Here is a 13,576-nt window from a genome sequence, read left to right as displayed (position 1 = left end):
GTCATTACATACATTACACTATTAATTATAGGACCCCTGAGGAAGACATTCTTGTCGAAACACGAACTGTGTTGGATCCAGGGTCCAAGGCTCTCAGTGGACTGAGTCCTAGAGGTTTTTATGTGGTTTGTCATATTAATAAAGTCCATCTCAGGAACATCACTTCTCCACAGTAGTTTTTTGTTTATGTAGTGGTGAAGCAGGGCAGGAGCAATCTTTCTGCACTCCTGCCCCATGCAGATCTGCTATAAAAAAAAATGGCTGCCTTAAGTTCTTGCGTCAGTCTTGTGAGTTCCTGTGGTCTCTTGAGACCGACGTGGGAATTTGAGGCGGCCATTTTTTATAGCAGATCTGTATGGGGCATTTGCTTAGGAAGATCACTCCTGCCCTGCTTCACCGCTAGACCACCAGAGCTTTAAAGGTAAGCTGTGAAGGGGTCAGGGAAGCAGGAGGAAGCAAGGATGGGAGCCCTAAAGTTATTTGTAACTTTTTAATATTCGTGAGATGCTGTGCCCCTAAGCCTTGTAAATATGAAGGGAGACATGTAATTCTATTCATAGAATCTGCAAAAACCAAATCCTGTTGGTAAATGGTCATCCAATGAAATAATTGTTGTGGTTGTGTATCATCCCACTAGACAGTTAGATCAAAGGCATGCTCTGAATATAATAATAATAATAATAATTTTATTTTTATATACCGCCAAAGCCATAGTAGTTCGAGGCGGTTTACAACAAGAAGAGCTGGACAGTCAGCGAAAAACATAGCAATGAAGACTTTGGTTACATAAAGTCACAATGTAGGGAAATCAAGAATATGTAATAGGAGTACAGTGAAAGGTTTAAGAGTTCTTGGATACAAATCGGTTGAACAGGTCGGTTTTAACTAGTTTTCTGAAGTTAAGGTAGGATGAGGAGCGTTTGATGATGTTGCCTAGCCAGCTGTTTTGTTGACTTGCTTGGAAGGCTAGCATTCTGTTAAGGAATCTTTTGTATTGGCAGGTTTTTATTGATGGGTGGCTGAATATATGTTTCCTACGTGTAGGTCTGGTGGAGCAATCCAATTTAAAATGGGAGACCAGGTATAGGGGGGGCCATGCCAAAAATAGATTTGAAACAAAGGCAGGCAAATTTGAACAGCACTCTTGCTTCTAGCAGCAGCCAATGGAGTTTTTGGTAGTAGGGGGTTATGTGGTCCCATTTTTTTATGCCAAAAATCAGTCGCAGTGCAGAATTTTTTATGATTCGGAGTCTTTGAATGGTTTTCTTGAGGGACCCCAGATAGATGATATTACAGTAGTCGAGCAGGCTCAAGATGGAGGATTGTACCAGTAGGCGAAAGGATGCTGCGTCAAAATACTTTCTGATGGTTCTAAATTTCCATAGTGTCGAGAAGCCTTTTTTGATCAGTGACTCTGTGAATATCTAGAGTGAGGTAACGGTCTAGCGTCACACTCAGGATTTTTATGGAATCGACGATAGGGAAGGTTTGTCCGTTCAGGGAAATTGTAGTGTCTTTGATTTTGTCATTCGGACTTGCCAGGAAGAATTTGGTGTTTTCAGAGTTGAGTTTCAGTTTGAACTCGGTCATCCATGACTCAATATGCTTCAATGTTGATGCTAGTTGGTTCTTCGTTTCGGGAGTCAGGTTTGTTAGAGGATGGACTATGGTGATGTCATCAGCATAGATGTAAAATTTGATTTTTAATTTTTGTAGTAGGGCCGCCAATGAGGCAAGGTAAATTTTGAACAGGGTGGGTGATGGGGGGAGCCCTGTGGGACTCCGCATGGGTTTACCCAACAGGAGGATTGATTGTTATCGATATGGACTTGGTACGATCAGGAAACCTTGGAACCACATTGCCGGTGAGTCCAATTGACTCCTAGCAGTCAGTTAGGATGGCATGATCGACTAAATATATATATATATATACACATATATATATACTCGACTAAGTTGAGAAATTTAGGGTGAAAAATTTAGGGTGAAAAAAAAAACCCCTTAACTCCAGGGTCGACTTATGCATAAAACGAATGTTATGAAGTTCTTCTTTACCCAAAGTGTGGTGGATACCTGGAATGTGCTTCCAGAGAGCGCAATAGGGCAGAGTACGGTACTGGGGTTCAAGAAAGGTTTGGACAATTTCCTGCTGGAAAAGGGGATAGAGGGGTATAGATAGAGGATTACTGCACAGGTCCTGGACCTGTTGAGCCGCCGTGTGAGCAGACTGCTGGGCATGATGGACCTTAGGTCTGACCCAGCAGAGGCATTGCTTATGTTCTTATGACCCACTGCTGATCTTGTGTCCCTCTCTTTCCTTCAATACCCAACAGCAGCCAGGAATCCTCTCTCTTCTTCCCTCCCTTCCTCTCTGCAGTCAGCTTTCCCTGACTGTACCTTAACTAGCTTTGGCTGCAAGCAACCAAGGATGCACGCAGCCTGTCCCGGACTCATTGTCGTTCTCTCTCTCTCTCTCTCTCTCTCTCTCTCTCTGCCTGCTGCTAGTGTCCTCTCTCTCTCTCTCTCTCTGCCTGCTGCTGGTGTCCTCTCTCTCTCTCTGCCTGCTGTTGGTGTCCTCTCTCTCTCTCTCTCTCTGCCTGCTGCTGGTGTCCTCTCTCTCTCTCTCTCTCTCTCTGCCTGCTGCTGGTGTCCTCTCTCTCTCTGCCTGCTGCTGGTGTCCTCTCTCTATCCCTCTCTGCCTGCTTGCTGTCCTTCCCTGGTGTCCTTGGGTGTAGTGACTTGGCCCTTCTTGAGATCCTTCGCAAAGGTGCTCTCGCTAAGGCGAATGCCTTTTCCGCGTGCCGTTGGCTCCTCCCCTTTTAAGGGAGAGCTTCGAGTCTGCTTCAGGTGATGTCAGGGAGTGGGCGGAGCTACCTCACCTCAGCCCCTCACCCTCTGCCTTCTCTCTGCTCCCTCGTGCCTTCTTCAGTGGATTTTCTCCTCTCTCCCTCCTCTGCTCAACTTCACCTGCCTGCCCTGAACTCAGGCAAGCTGGCAAGCTGACTCCTCTCTGTTTTTTAGCGGCCTGTCCCAGAGCCATCTCTATGATTTCTAAACCATAGAGATTGGTCCGGGACAGGCCACAAGCAGCCTCAGAAGAACACTGGCTGCTTATAGCTGAAGCTAGTGAAGTACAGGTAGGGGGCATTGACTGCATGGAGGAGGGGAAAGAGGATTGCTGCCCTGGGGTGTTGGAGGGAGTGGAAGGAAAGAGAAAATTGGTGGCTGCTGTGGGTGTTGGAGGGAAGGGATGGAGAGAGTAATACTGGCCCAGGTGAGGGCTGGAGGGGAGGGTTCAACCTAAGCATGGGTTGAAAGATTGTAGACATTTTTAGGTCTAAAATTGTTCTTTGACCCTTATATGAAGTCGACTTATACCTCGATTTCAGCTAAGCTTTTTGATACGTCTTGCATAGAGGTTCACAGATAGGTGCCATGGTATTGAACTGCATTAGAAATTAGTTGTTAGGTGGCATCATAACACCATCTTGCTGCCACACATAAGAAAAATATGTACAGTGCTCACAGGGCCTAAACGGGACATACTGGGGAGACAAATTTTCCTGAGGAACGCAGGTGTAGAGGGATCTCACATCCAATATGGCCAAATAGGAGATGTTTTTTGCCAGTGAGGTTAACACCTAACCACCTTTAACCACCTTTTGTTGCGGAGGGAGGTTCTTGGTCTGAGGCTTTTTCCTCTGTTTTCTCAAATTGCATATTGTGATTAAGCCTCAACGGCGGCGCTGTGGGTATCCACCAGACAGGTAGTGTGTCGTGGGGAGGATTGCATGGAGGAGACATGGGTATCCTGGGACTATCAACCAAATCTCTTACCTGAAGAAGTCCTTTTTCTGGGAACGTCATCGTTCCTCCAAAACTTACTTGCTCCACTTCATCATTGAAGCTGAAACCGTGGATTGAAGACAATGTTTTATTTTTCTTTTTTTTCCAGTTTATGAATTATTTTTAATCTTATTCATTGTTTTGCCACTTGTTTTTGTTTTGTTCTATTTCTATCATTTAAATTTCTCCAGAATTCTTTTGTTCAACGGTTCCTCCTTCTGCATCTATTCCTTTCTCTCCTCTCTTCTACCTTCCAAAGTACTTAGTTCAATACAGTCTTGTTAGAATGTTTATTTTCTTATTTTTCCTCTATCTCTACTTTTCACTTCTTTATTACTCTCTAGGTACTTTAGTTAGATTGTGAGCCTTCGGGACAGTAAGGGAATTTCTAAGTACCTTTCTTACTTATAATTTTAATGTATATTTTCTGTAAACCGCTTAGAACCTAACGGATGTAGCGGTATATAAGAAATAAATTACATTACATTACAAATTCCCCTCCCATCTCTCAGGGTGCTTCAACATCTGCCCTAAATTCCTGCCTCGCCTAAAGGCAAATTTTGGAAATTGCATAAATTGCATGCATACCCAAAATTGGCCAGTGTTTTCTGATGATGTTACATAATTTATGCCTTAAAGGGGAGTAAGAGAAAATGCATACTAGTGGATTTTCAGACATTTGAAGGGTGGATTTCAAAAGCCATGCTCTTTGGCAAAACCTGGCTCCTTTCCAAGCCTTTTTCAATATCATACTGGGGTAACCCCGCTGTATAAATTTGTTATATAGAATGCTAGCTTGGTGATGAAATTCCGCATCATCTGAACAAGCAGAATTGTATTTTGATCTGATGATTTACTATAAAGCGTTGTTGTATCTTATTAGCATTGTATATATCAAGTTAAATTGATAACACTTTATCCACCCCCTGGAACAGGGAATATGGTGTCCCCCAGGGCTCTGTGTTATCTCCCCTGTGTGAGTAAAGTTTTTAAAAGCTCTGTTAAAGCCCCTGTTTAATGCTGTTGGTTTGCTAGGTTTAGGTTATCACAAAGATCTTCAAACAAGAGCCACATTTATGGAAGTCCTTACAAAAATCCTTCAACAAGGAACAGAGTTTGACACATTGGCAGAAACTGTACTGGCAGATCGTTTTGAGAGATTGGTAGAATTAGTCACAATGATGGGTGACCAAGGAGAATTGCCAATTGCCATGGCTCTAGCCAACGTGGTACCTTGTTCACAGTGGGTAAGTGCTATGCTAGTTTATTTATCTCTACATATTAATCACATCTTCAATGCAAATTACTCAGCACCGTGTAAAAATAGAAAAAAAATAAAACAATATAGTACTATTGTCATCTCAAGTTATGAGTTTGAGGATTGGATTTGGTTTTCAGTACCTGAAATGGTTGGTTGATAATGTAGAATAGTATCTTAATTTGGAGTAAATCTATTTAGGTGTTTATTTTTGAAGCAATTACCATATTTTTCACTCTATAAGACGCACCCACCTGTAGAGGAGGAAAACTCAAGAAAAAAAAAATTCTGAACCAAATGGCATATCCTGTCCCCCCCTCTGGTGGATTAATGGTAGGCTGAGACATCCTGGTGGCCATTTGCTGAACCGACTCAACTCTCTGCACATCTTTTTGATAATGCAGCCTCCAGAATTGTACACAGTATTCCAGATGGGGTCTCACCATGGATCTGTACAACGGCATTATGACCTCGGGCTTACGGCTGACGAAACTTCTACGGATACAGCCCATGATTTGTCTAGCCCTGGATGAAACTTTCTTCACTTGATTGGCAGTCTTCATGTCTTCGCTAATGATCACCCCAAGTCACGTTCTGCTACAGTCCTTGCTAGGATCTCACCATTTAGGGTGTAAGTCCTGCATGGAATTTTGCCGCCAAGGTGCATGACCTTGCATTTTTTGGCATTGAAACTTAGTTGCCAAGTCTTTGACCAATGCTCCAGCAGGAGTAGGTCCTGCGTCATACTGTCGGGCATTGAGCTTTTGTCAGGCACTGTGCTTTCATCTGTTGTGCGGTTGCCTACTATGTTGCATAGTTTGGTGTCATCGGCGAATAATGTAATTTTACCTCGAAGCCCCTCAGCCAAGTCTCTTACGAAGATGTTAAATAGGATCGGGCCCTGCGGCACTCCGCTGATCACCTCCGACATCGGCAGAAACAACTCCGGTGTCGCAACCTTCTGTGGGTAAACCAGCTAAGAAGCCTTCCCCTACTCCATCTGAGCCTCAGGTCAAAGTAGCAGTGAGCCAAGTCCTGCCGACCTCGAAAAAGGCCAGAAAACGCTCCGCTCCGATATTAGTGAGTGCCTCGTCATCGGCCTCCTCATGTAGTAGCTAGTTGTATCTTAAGAGCAGCTCAGAGCCAGTAGAGCCAAGGATTGAATTGTACTGTCAGAGCTGCGTGAGCTAACATGTACTTCAAAAGGACTTGGTAGACAAAATAAGTGTGTGAAGAATTTACAATAGGAACACAATATTTTCTGTTGGGTTACTGGCCTACAAACTTTTTTTTTTGTAGTGCAGCAAATTTTGTTTCTCACAAATTTGACATGTTCACAAGACACTGTGAAATGGTGGTACATATTTAAGGCACTGACATATTTAAGGTGTCAGATATTTAACACACATTTAAATTCCACTGATGCCTCTTGGGTAAGTCACTTAACCTTCCATTACTTCAGGTACAAACTTAGATTGTTAGCCCTCTAGGGCTAGGAAGATACTAGTATGCCTGAATGTGACACTTGAGCTACTACTAAAGCTAGATCCTAAATGAAAATTTTAAATTGACACCACACACAATTTAAAGCTGAAAATTCTTGGCTGTTGATCTTTTGAGATCTGCAACCAAGATTTGCCAGCACCTGGCCCATGAACTCCCAAATTCCCACTGTTGAAGAATGAGATGACTAATCCCTCCAGTTGTCAAAGGAGAAGTCCACCAACTGCCTAATGTTTGTAATGGTAAGTTCTTCTCATGGTCACTGTCTCTCCATACCCTAACATTAGCAGCTAGTCTGGCAGGAAGTTTGAGAGAGAAGAGGAGAATTGAGAGGCAGGAAAATGGTCATACCTCTTCCTTCTGACCTGATAGCTTTGTCATAACATTATTGTTTATTGTACAGGGTGCACACAAAAACACTCCTTGTTTTTAAATTGTTACAAAACCAAAATTTATTGGAATATTCTTTCACCTTTGAGGCTATAGTTTCATCAACTCATAAAGTTTCATATGGTATCTGTTGATTACATACACTCGATGTGCACCCCACCTGTTATTCGGTAAACATCGATGTGATAATTGAGTTTGGTCCAGACTCTCCGAAGCATATCCAGCGTGATCGTGTTTATAGCTTCAGTGATTCATTCCTGCAGAACATCCTTAGTTGCAGGTAGTGGAGGTACGTACCCCCCAAAAGAAAAAGTCACAAATAGTAATATCTGGTGATCTCAGGGGCCACTTGAGGAAAACCTGGTCATTTTGTCGCATTGCATTGTCTGAAGATTATAACTTCTGCACCAATTGCAGCTTATAAGGTTGAAAGTGCAAGCGATTGTGTAAGATCTTGCTTACCATGCTTTTTGGCGCTTGTATTTGCTGTCATCTTATTTATAAACATATTTCAATAAGTTTTGATTTTGTAACCATTTAAAATCAAGAACTGCTTTTGTGGGCACCCTGTATATCAGGTACTTACCATACTGTTGTTGGAATTGAGTATAGCAAAGCAATATACAAATTTAAATACCCCCCAGAAAGGAATGTCATATCCAGACAAAACACAAAACCATCCAAATCAAAATAGTGCTAAAGAACAGCAAATAATGACTCTCTTAGAGCCAGAAGGGAAGAAAGCAGAGAAGGAATACTGATCCAGTGCAGCCAGTGAAGCTTCAAAATGATTCTGAGCCTAACAGATTGATTTTGCCAGCTCTCTTTCCTCTCCAGCAGATCTCGGGGCAAGAGCAGTTGTCTCCTATTGTCCTCCTCCTGATGGGAAACAACTAATGCTGGCTCTTCACTGTTTTGCAGGAAGAGAAGCAAGAGTCATTGCTGCCATCTTTGGGCAGAAATTTAAGTGGGGATACAGGAGAAATATCAGGTGCTCATGCTCTCTCTCTACTGCCTCTGTTGATGTTGGTGGTTTCCCATGAATGTAGTGGTAGGACTGGGCAGAGAGGTGCCCAGAAGGAAATTCACCTCTATGTGCTTGAAGTTGACAATTTTCTACTCGTTTGAAATAGGTGTTCTCTCTATTGCAGGATGAACTAGCCCGAGTTCTTGTGACTCTCTTTGATTCCAGACATCTTCTTTATCAGCTTCTCTGGAACATGTTTTCGAAGGAGGTTGAATTAGCTGATTCTATGCAGACACTTTTCCGGGGAAACAGTTTGGCCAGTAAAATAATGACTTTCTGTTTTAAGGTTTGTATCAACATCACACATTTCATTTTTAGGTGTAGATGCCAAGGACAAACTATTGGCGGTCTTGTGTGAAACAAATATATTTCCTTTTCTTTTAAGATTTTGGATTTGGGTTGTATTTTTAGATTTGATTGCAAATTTCATTTGACCCAGCTTTTTCTTCCTACTCCTTTATATATCATGTTCAGTTGGAATTTGGTACCATGAGTTTTCATTCACAATTGCCTAAGGTTTTTTCTGCCCCCTTCCCCCATTCCATTTTATATCCCTCCAACCTGAATATACCTTGTCTCACCATTGCAGCAATAAGTCTGGGCCAAAGGGCTGTGCACTAGTGATCCCTTCAGACTCCTGTAATCAAGGGTCTTGAATCTTACCAGCAGGTCACTGTTGAAAAATTATTATGACTCCCCTCCACTAGAGACTGTGAATGTCTCCTCCATCAAATAATAAAGCAAACATATTTCTGTTAACATAAAATACCAGTATAGAGGATGCCAAAACCTAGGAGAAACAGTAATGTCATGTACGTATATTTCATAATGACCAAGACTGTTAAACTGCTCTATTCTGAAGCTTGAAGCACAGTTTTCTCCTAGTCCTTACCCATAAATACGGCATATTTGTGATACATGCGTGAAGTGGTCATACAGTGAGGTATTCTGCTTATCTTCTAACTGAATGTGTCATTAAAAAAATCACTCAGAATATGAAATTGGAAGGGGTCTGGGCAGAGCTGTTTCTTGCCTGCATCTTGATGCTCTGACAAGACTTGTTTCTCTCCCTTCTCCAGGTGTATGGTGCTACATATTTGCAGAAGTTGCTGGAGCCTCTACTCAAGACAGTTATCACATCACCTGAGTGGCAGCATATCAGCTTTGAAGTGGATTCCACAAGGTTTGAATGATTTACCTATTCATATTTGTAATTTTAATTAAAAAAAAAAATCATCATCCAAAATAATCTGATGACAGCTGATTTAGTTTTAGGTTTCATTTTTTTTTCTAAGAGATTCTCTCCTAGATAGGTTTATGGCTAATGTTATGATTCCAGCTGTCGGGAACTCACTTCCCCTAGCTATTCAAATGGAGCCATCTTGTCTAAGATTTAAAGTCCAGCAAAAAACCCGCTATTTCACTCAAGCCATCCCCTCCCTGGTGACAAGATCCTAACCCTTTTAGCTAATATTGTCTTGGTTGCCTTGCTGCAGCAATTTCCCTGTCTCACTATGATATGTCATATTCTTCACTCCCTCCCCCCCTACTGTACCTTATTGTTATAAGAACATAAGAATTGCTGCTGCTGGGTCAGACCAGTGGTCCATCGTGCCCAGCAGTCCGCTCCCCTAGGTCAAAGACCAGTGCCCTAACTGAGACCAGCCCTACCTGTGTATGTTCCGGTTCAGCAGGAACTTGTCTAACTTTGTCTCGAATCCCTGGAGGATGTTTTCCTCTATAACAGACTCCGGAAGAGCGTTCCAGTTTTCCACCACTCTCTGGGTGAAGAAGAACTTCCTTAGGTTTGTACGGAATCTATCTCCTTTTAACTTTAGAGAGTGCCCTCTCGTTCTCTCTACCTTGGAGTGAGTGAACAACCTCTCTTTATCTACTAAGTCTATTCCCTTCAGTATCTTGAATGTTTCGATCATGTCCCCTCTCAGTCTCCTCTTTTCAAGGGAGAAGAGGCCCAGTTTCTCTAATCTCTCACTGTACAGCAACTACTCCAGCCCCTTAACCATTTTAGTTGCTCTTCTTTGGACCCTTTCGAATAGTACTGTGTCCTCCTTCATACACGGCGACCAGTGCTGTACGAGGGGGTGATGAAAAATGCTCAGCTCAACCAAGAAAGTATTGATGTGGAACCATGAAACATACAAGTTATTCCACGTATTAACCCCTAAGTTCAACACACTTGGCACATTGTGTCTTAAGTTTCTGTAACCCTTCCAAAAAATATTCTTGATGTCTGGTCACTGAAATAATGCTCTGCTGCTGTAATCGCCTCTGAATCACTCGAAATTTGTCGCCCTTTCAAACTCTTTTTAAGGTTTAGAAGCAGAAAATAGTCAAATGGAAAAAGATCTAGTGAGTAGGGTGGATGGTCTATGCACTGAAACCACAACTGCATCAAAAAATCCATCGTTTGCCAGCCTTGTAAGCATGTGCATTGTCTTGCAAGAATTACTACTACTCTTTATTACTTATTTAGCACTGAAAGACATATGCAGCGCTGTACTCCTTTTTGCGGATTCCCTCTCCTTTTTTCTTTCAGTTCTTCCATTAATCAGCACAGAAAGTTACAGTAGTATTCTGCATTAACTGTTTGGCCCCTGGGAAGATAGTCATTACAACACCTTCCTGATCCCAAAAACACTATGGCCATGACCTTTTCAGTTGACTTTTGGGTCTTGAATTTTCTTGGCCTTGGAGAACATGAGTGAAGCCATTGCATGGATTGTTGGTTTGTCTCAGGATCATAGTGGTGTGTCCATGTTTGGTCAACAGTAACTAGTCGTTCCAAAACGTTGGCACCAGCTTCATGAAAATGCTGCAAAGTCATCTTGGAAGTGTTCACTCAATGTTGTTTCTCATCAGCATTCAAACATTTGGACACCCACTTGGCTGACAACAATTACATACCCAGCTGCTTGTGGATTATACATTCAACACATTCCCTGGATATCTGTGTGTCTCAGCAATCGTTTTAGCCAATATTCGCTGATCTGCCAAAATCAGGTCTTAGACATGGTCATCAATTTTAGGAGTTCAAACTATTTGAGGCCTCCAAGACCTTGCTGCATCTTCTGTCTCAAAATCTCCATGCTGAAAGTTTGTTCACCACTTCTTTACTGTAGAGCAGGGGTGTCCAACTTTTTCACTTCCCTGGGCCGCACTGGCCGAAAAAAATGTTTCTGAGGCTGCGCAAATGTTTCAGCAAGACAGAGGAGGGAGCCGGCAAGACGGTAAACACCCAGGGGCAGCAGAGGAAAACACTGCATCGCCCTTGACTGGACAAAATACTTCACAGGGCCACTTGCGGCCCTTGGGCTGCAGGTTGGACACCTGTGCTGTAGAGCATGATGGGCATTTTTCACTCAATGTTTGCATCATGCATTCATGGATTTTCTTTGAAATTTTCTTCTGCAGGAATAGAAACTTCATGATGGCTTAGAGTTCCACATTTAAAAATTTCACACTTTTCGTTGACATGGTTCAGTGAATTAACTGAAACAATGTCAGAACATAGCATTATGATTCTGCAAATTGGTACTTTACAAAATAAAATAACATTCTTTTCAGCTACAGTGGCAAAATAACACTCAGGATGTAGGAAGTTGGTTGGACTGAGAACTTTTCAGCACCCTCTCGTAATAGTTTTATTTGCTTGTAATTTTAAGATTTTACTTTTCTGTCTCCTGCCTTCTTTTGAAAAACACAGTGGAGTTGACCTGATGGTGCAAAATAGCTTTATTCCAAACAGGACTCAACACGATCATGTTTTGGCCTTATGGCCTGCATCAAGAGCCTTTGCTGTGATAAAGGAAAATTTCCAAGAATGTTAAAATTAAAAATACTGCAGCATGCTACACAGTAGGCATGAAAAGTGTTGCGGTCTTGAGTGCCGCTGAAAAGTAATTGTCTCACTGTAAGAAACTTTTGTCACATTTATATGAATTAACATTTTAGACTAATTTTTTATTATGTTTTATTTCTTATTTTTAAGACTTAATTGTAAAGTGCTTAGATTGTTTGATGGGTGTTAGATCAAATTTTTAATAAACTTGGAAGCTTTATCAGTTGTTTTGTGACCCTCGTTGCAGGCATATGTATGCTGAAACACAGCTGTGTCGGGTCTCATTTTATATGCCACCTGATGCTGAAATGAATAAGTTCTTTAGTGATACTTCTGTGGCCACCACCTTGCTTTGTGTTACTGATAAAAAGCATTAACTTTTGTCTCCGCGCAGACACCGTGCGGTAGACCCTTTTGTCTTGTGCTTTGGTTAGTTTCTGGTTGTTTCTGTTTCCAGATTGTGGTATACTTCTTTGTATTTTCATATTCCTAATAAATTTTTGAAACAAAACAAAACAAAAAAAGCATTAACTCCACGATAGAACCATAGAAACATGACAGCAAATAAAGGCCAAATGGCCCATCCAGTCTGCCCATCCACAGCATCTACCATCTCATCCTCTCCTAAGAGAGCCTACTTGCCTGTCTCTCACTATCTTGAATTCAGATACAGTCTTTGTCTTCACCACCTCTGCTGGGAGACCAATCCACGCATCTACCACTCTGAATAAGTATAGTAAGAGCTCAAAAAAATGTTAAAAAACAGTGGAGTTAATACCAACTCCTGTGGATTATAACAGGAAAGAGAATGGTTCTGTGACCCAGCAATTTTCTCCTCCTGCTTTGTTTCCATCTCAGTTGGCCCCAGGACTGTGATCTCACATCATAAGGAATCATTTACAGCTATCGTGGGATTTTTACTCTTATTTGTACTCCTTTCCATATTGATTTTATTTTAATGATTTATATCTCATATTTCCAATAGTTGTCAAAGATGGATCACAGTACAATAATCCTTAAAAAAAACATGTGAAGCAAATTGCAGAAGAGTAGTACTACATGCCAGAGCTCCATCCAGACCCCTGCAATCATGGATCCTAATTCTAGCCACTGAATGTCTCTGCCCTACAACATCTTAGTCATGGTTGAGCAGGAAACTTGAGCCAGGATTCGAATCCAGCCACTCAGTGAGCCTTTCCTGTCTTTTTCAAAGTTGTTGACTAATTAAGAAAACCATATTTTGATTTCTGAGAATTTTGCAATACCCTGAAAAACTCTAAGTCGATTTAATAAACAGCACATTTTTTCACATGCCATTGAAGAGAGTTTGCTTTATGATGGATGTGCGATTACAGTAAAGCAGATTATGATTTTATCTTTCTTATATAACCTGTTGTGTTATGGCCCATATGATAGTTCACCTCCTAAGAATTTACTTGACTTTTAGGCAACGATGGTAATTTATCCTCATAATGATGACTGTCCAGGAAAGAATCTAATAGAAGAATGGGAAAACAACTAAATCAGCTGCTATCCAATTATTCACTACGTAACAAAATTTTATTTTATTTTTTTGCTCCTGGATAATAAGTGCTCTTAATTGCCCATGTCACAAAAGTATAGAAAATAACTATCATTCCCCTCAAGCTTATCTTTTGTGACCAGGGATATTTTGAAATTTACCTTTTTTTTG

General features: G+C 41.5%; 1 protein-coding gene across 10 annotated transcripts in view; it reads left to right on the top strand.

Annotated features, from left to right (window-relative positions):
- NF1 (neurofibromin 1) overlaps positions 1–13,576 on the top strand; it is a 393,675-nt gene that overhangs the window by 169,614 nt on the left and 210,485 nt on the right. For all 10 annotated transcript variants that reach the window (XM_033922537.1, XM_033922541.1, XM_033922536.1 and 7 more), the window contains 3 exons: positions 4,882–5,093; positions 8,149–8,310; positions 9,104–9,207. In XM_033922537.1, coding sequence (XP_033778428.1) covers positions 4,882–5,093; positions 8,149–8,310; positions 9,104–9,207 — 478 coding nt within the window. The remainder of the gene's footprint in view (positions 1–4,881; positions 5,094–8,148; positions 8,311–9,103; positions 9,208–13,576) is intronic.

The sequence above is a fragment of the Geotrypetes seraphini genome, chromosome 15, assembly GCF_902459505.1.
Source record: "Geotrypetes seraphini chromosome 15, aGeoSer1.1, whole genome shotgun sequence".
Classification (NCBI taxonomy): domain Eukaryota; kingdom Metazoa; phylum Chordata; class Amphibia; order Gymnophiona; family Dermophiidae; genus Geotrypetes; species Geotrypetes seraphini.
Note: the sequence above shows the minus strand (reverse complement) of the source record. Positions and strands in the feature narration are given on the sequence as shown.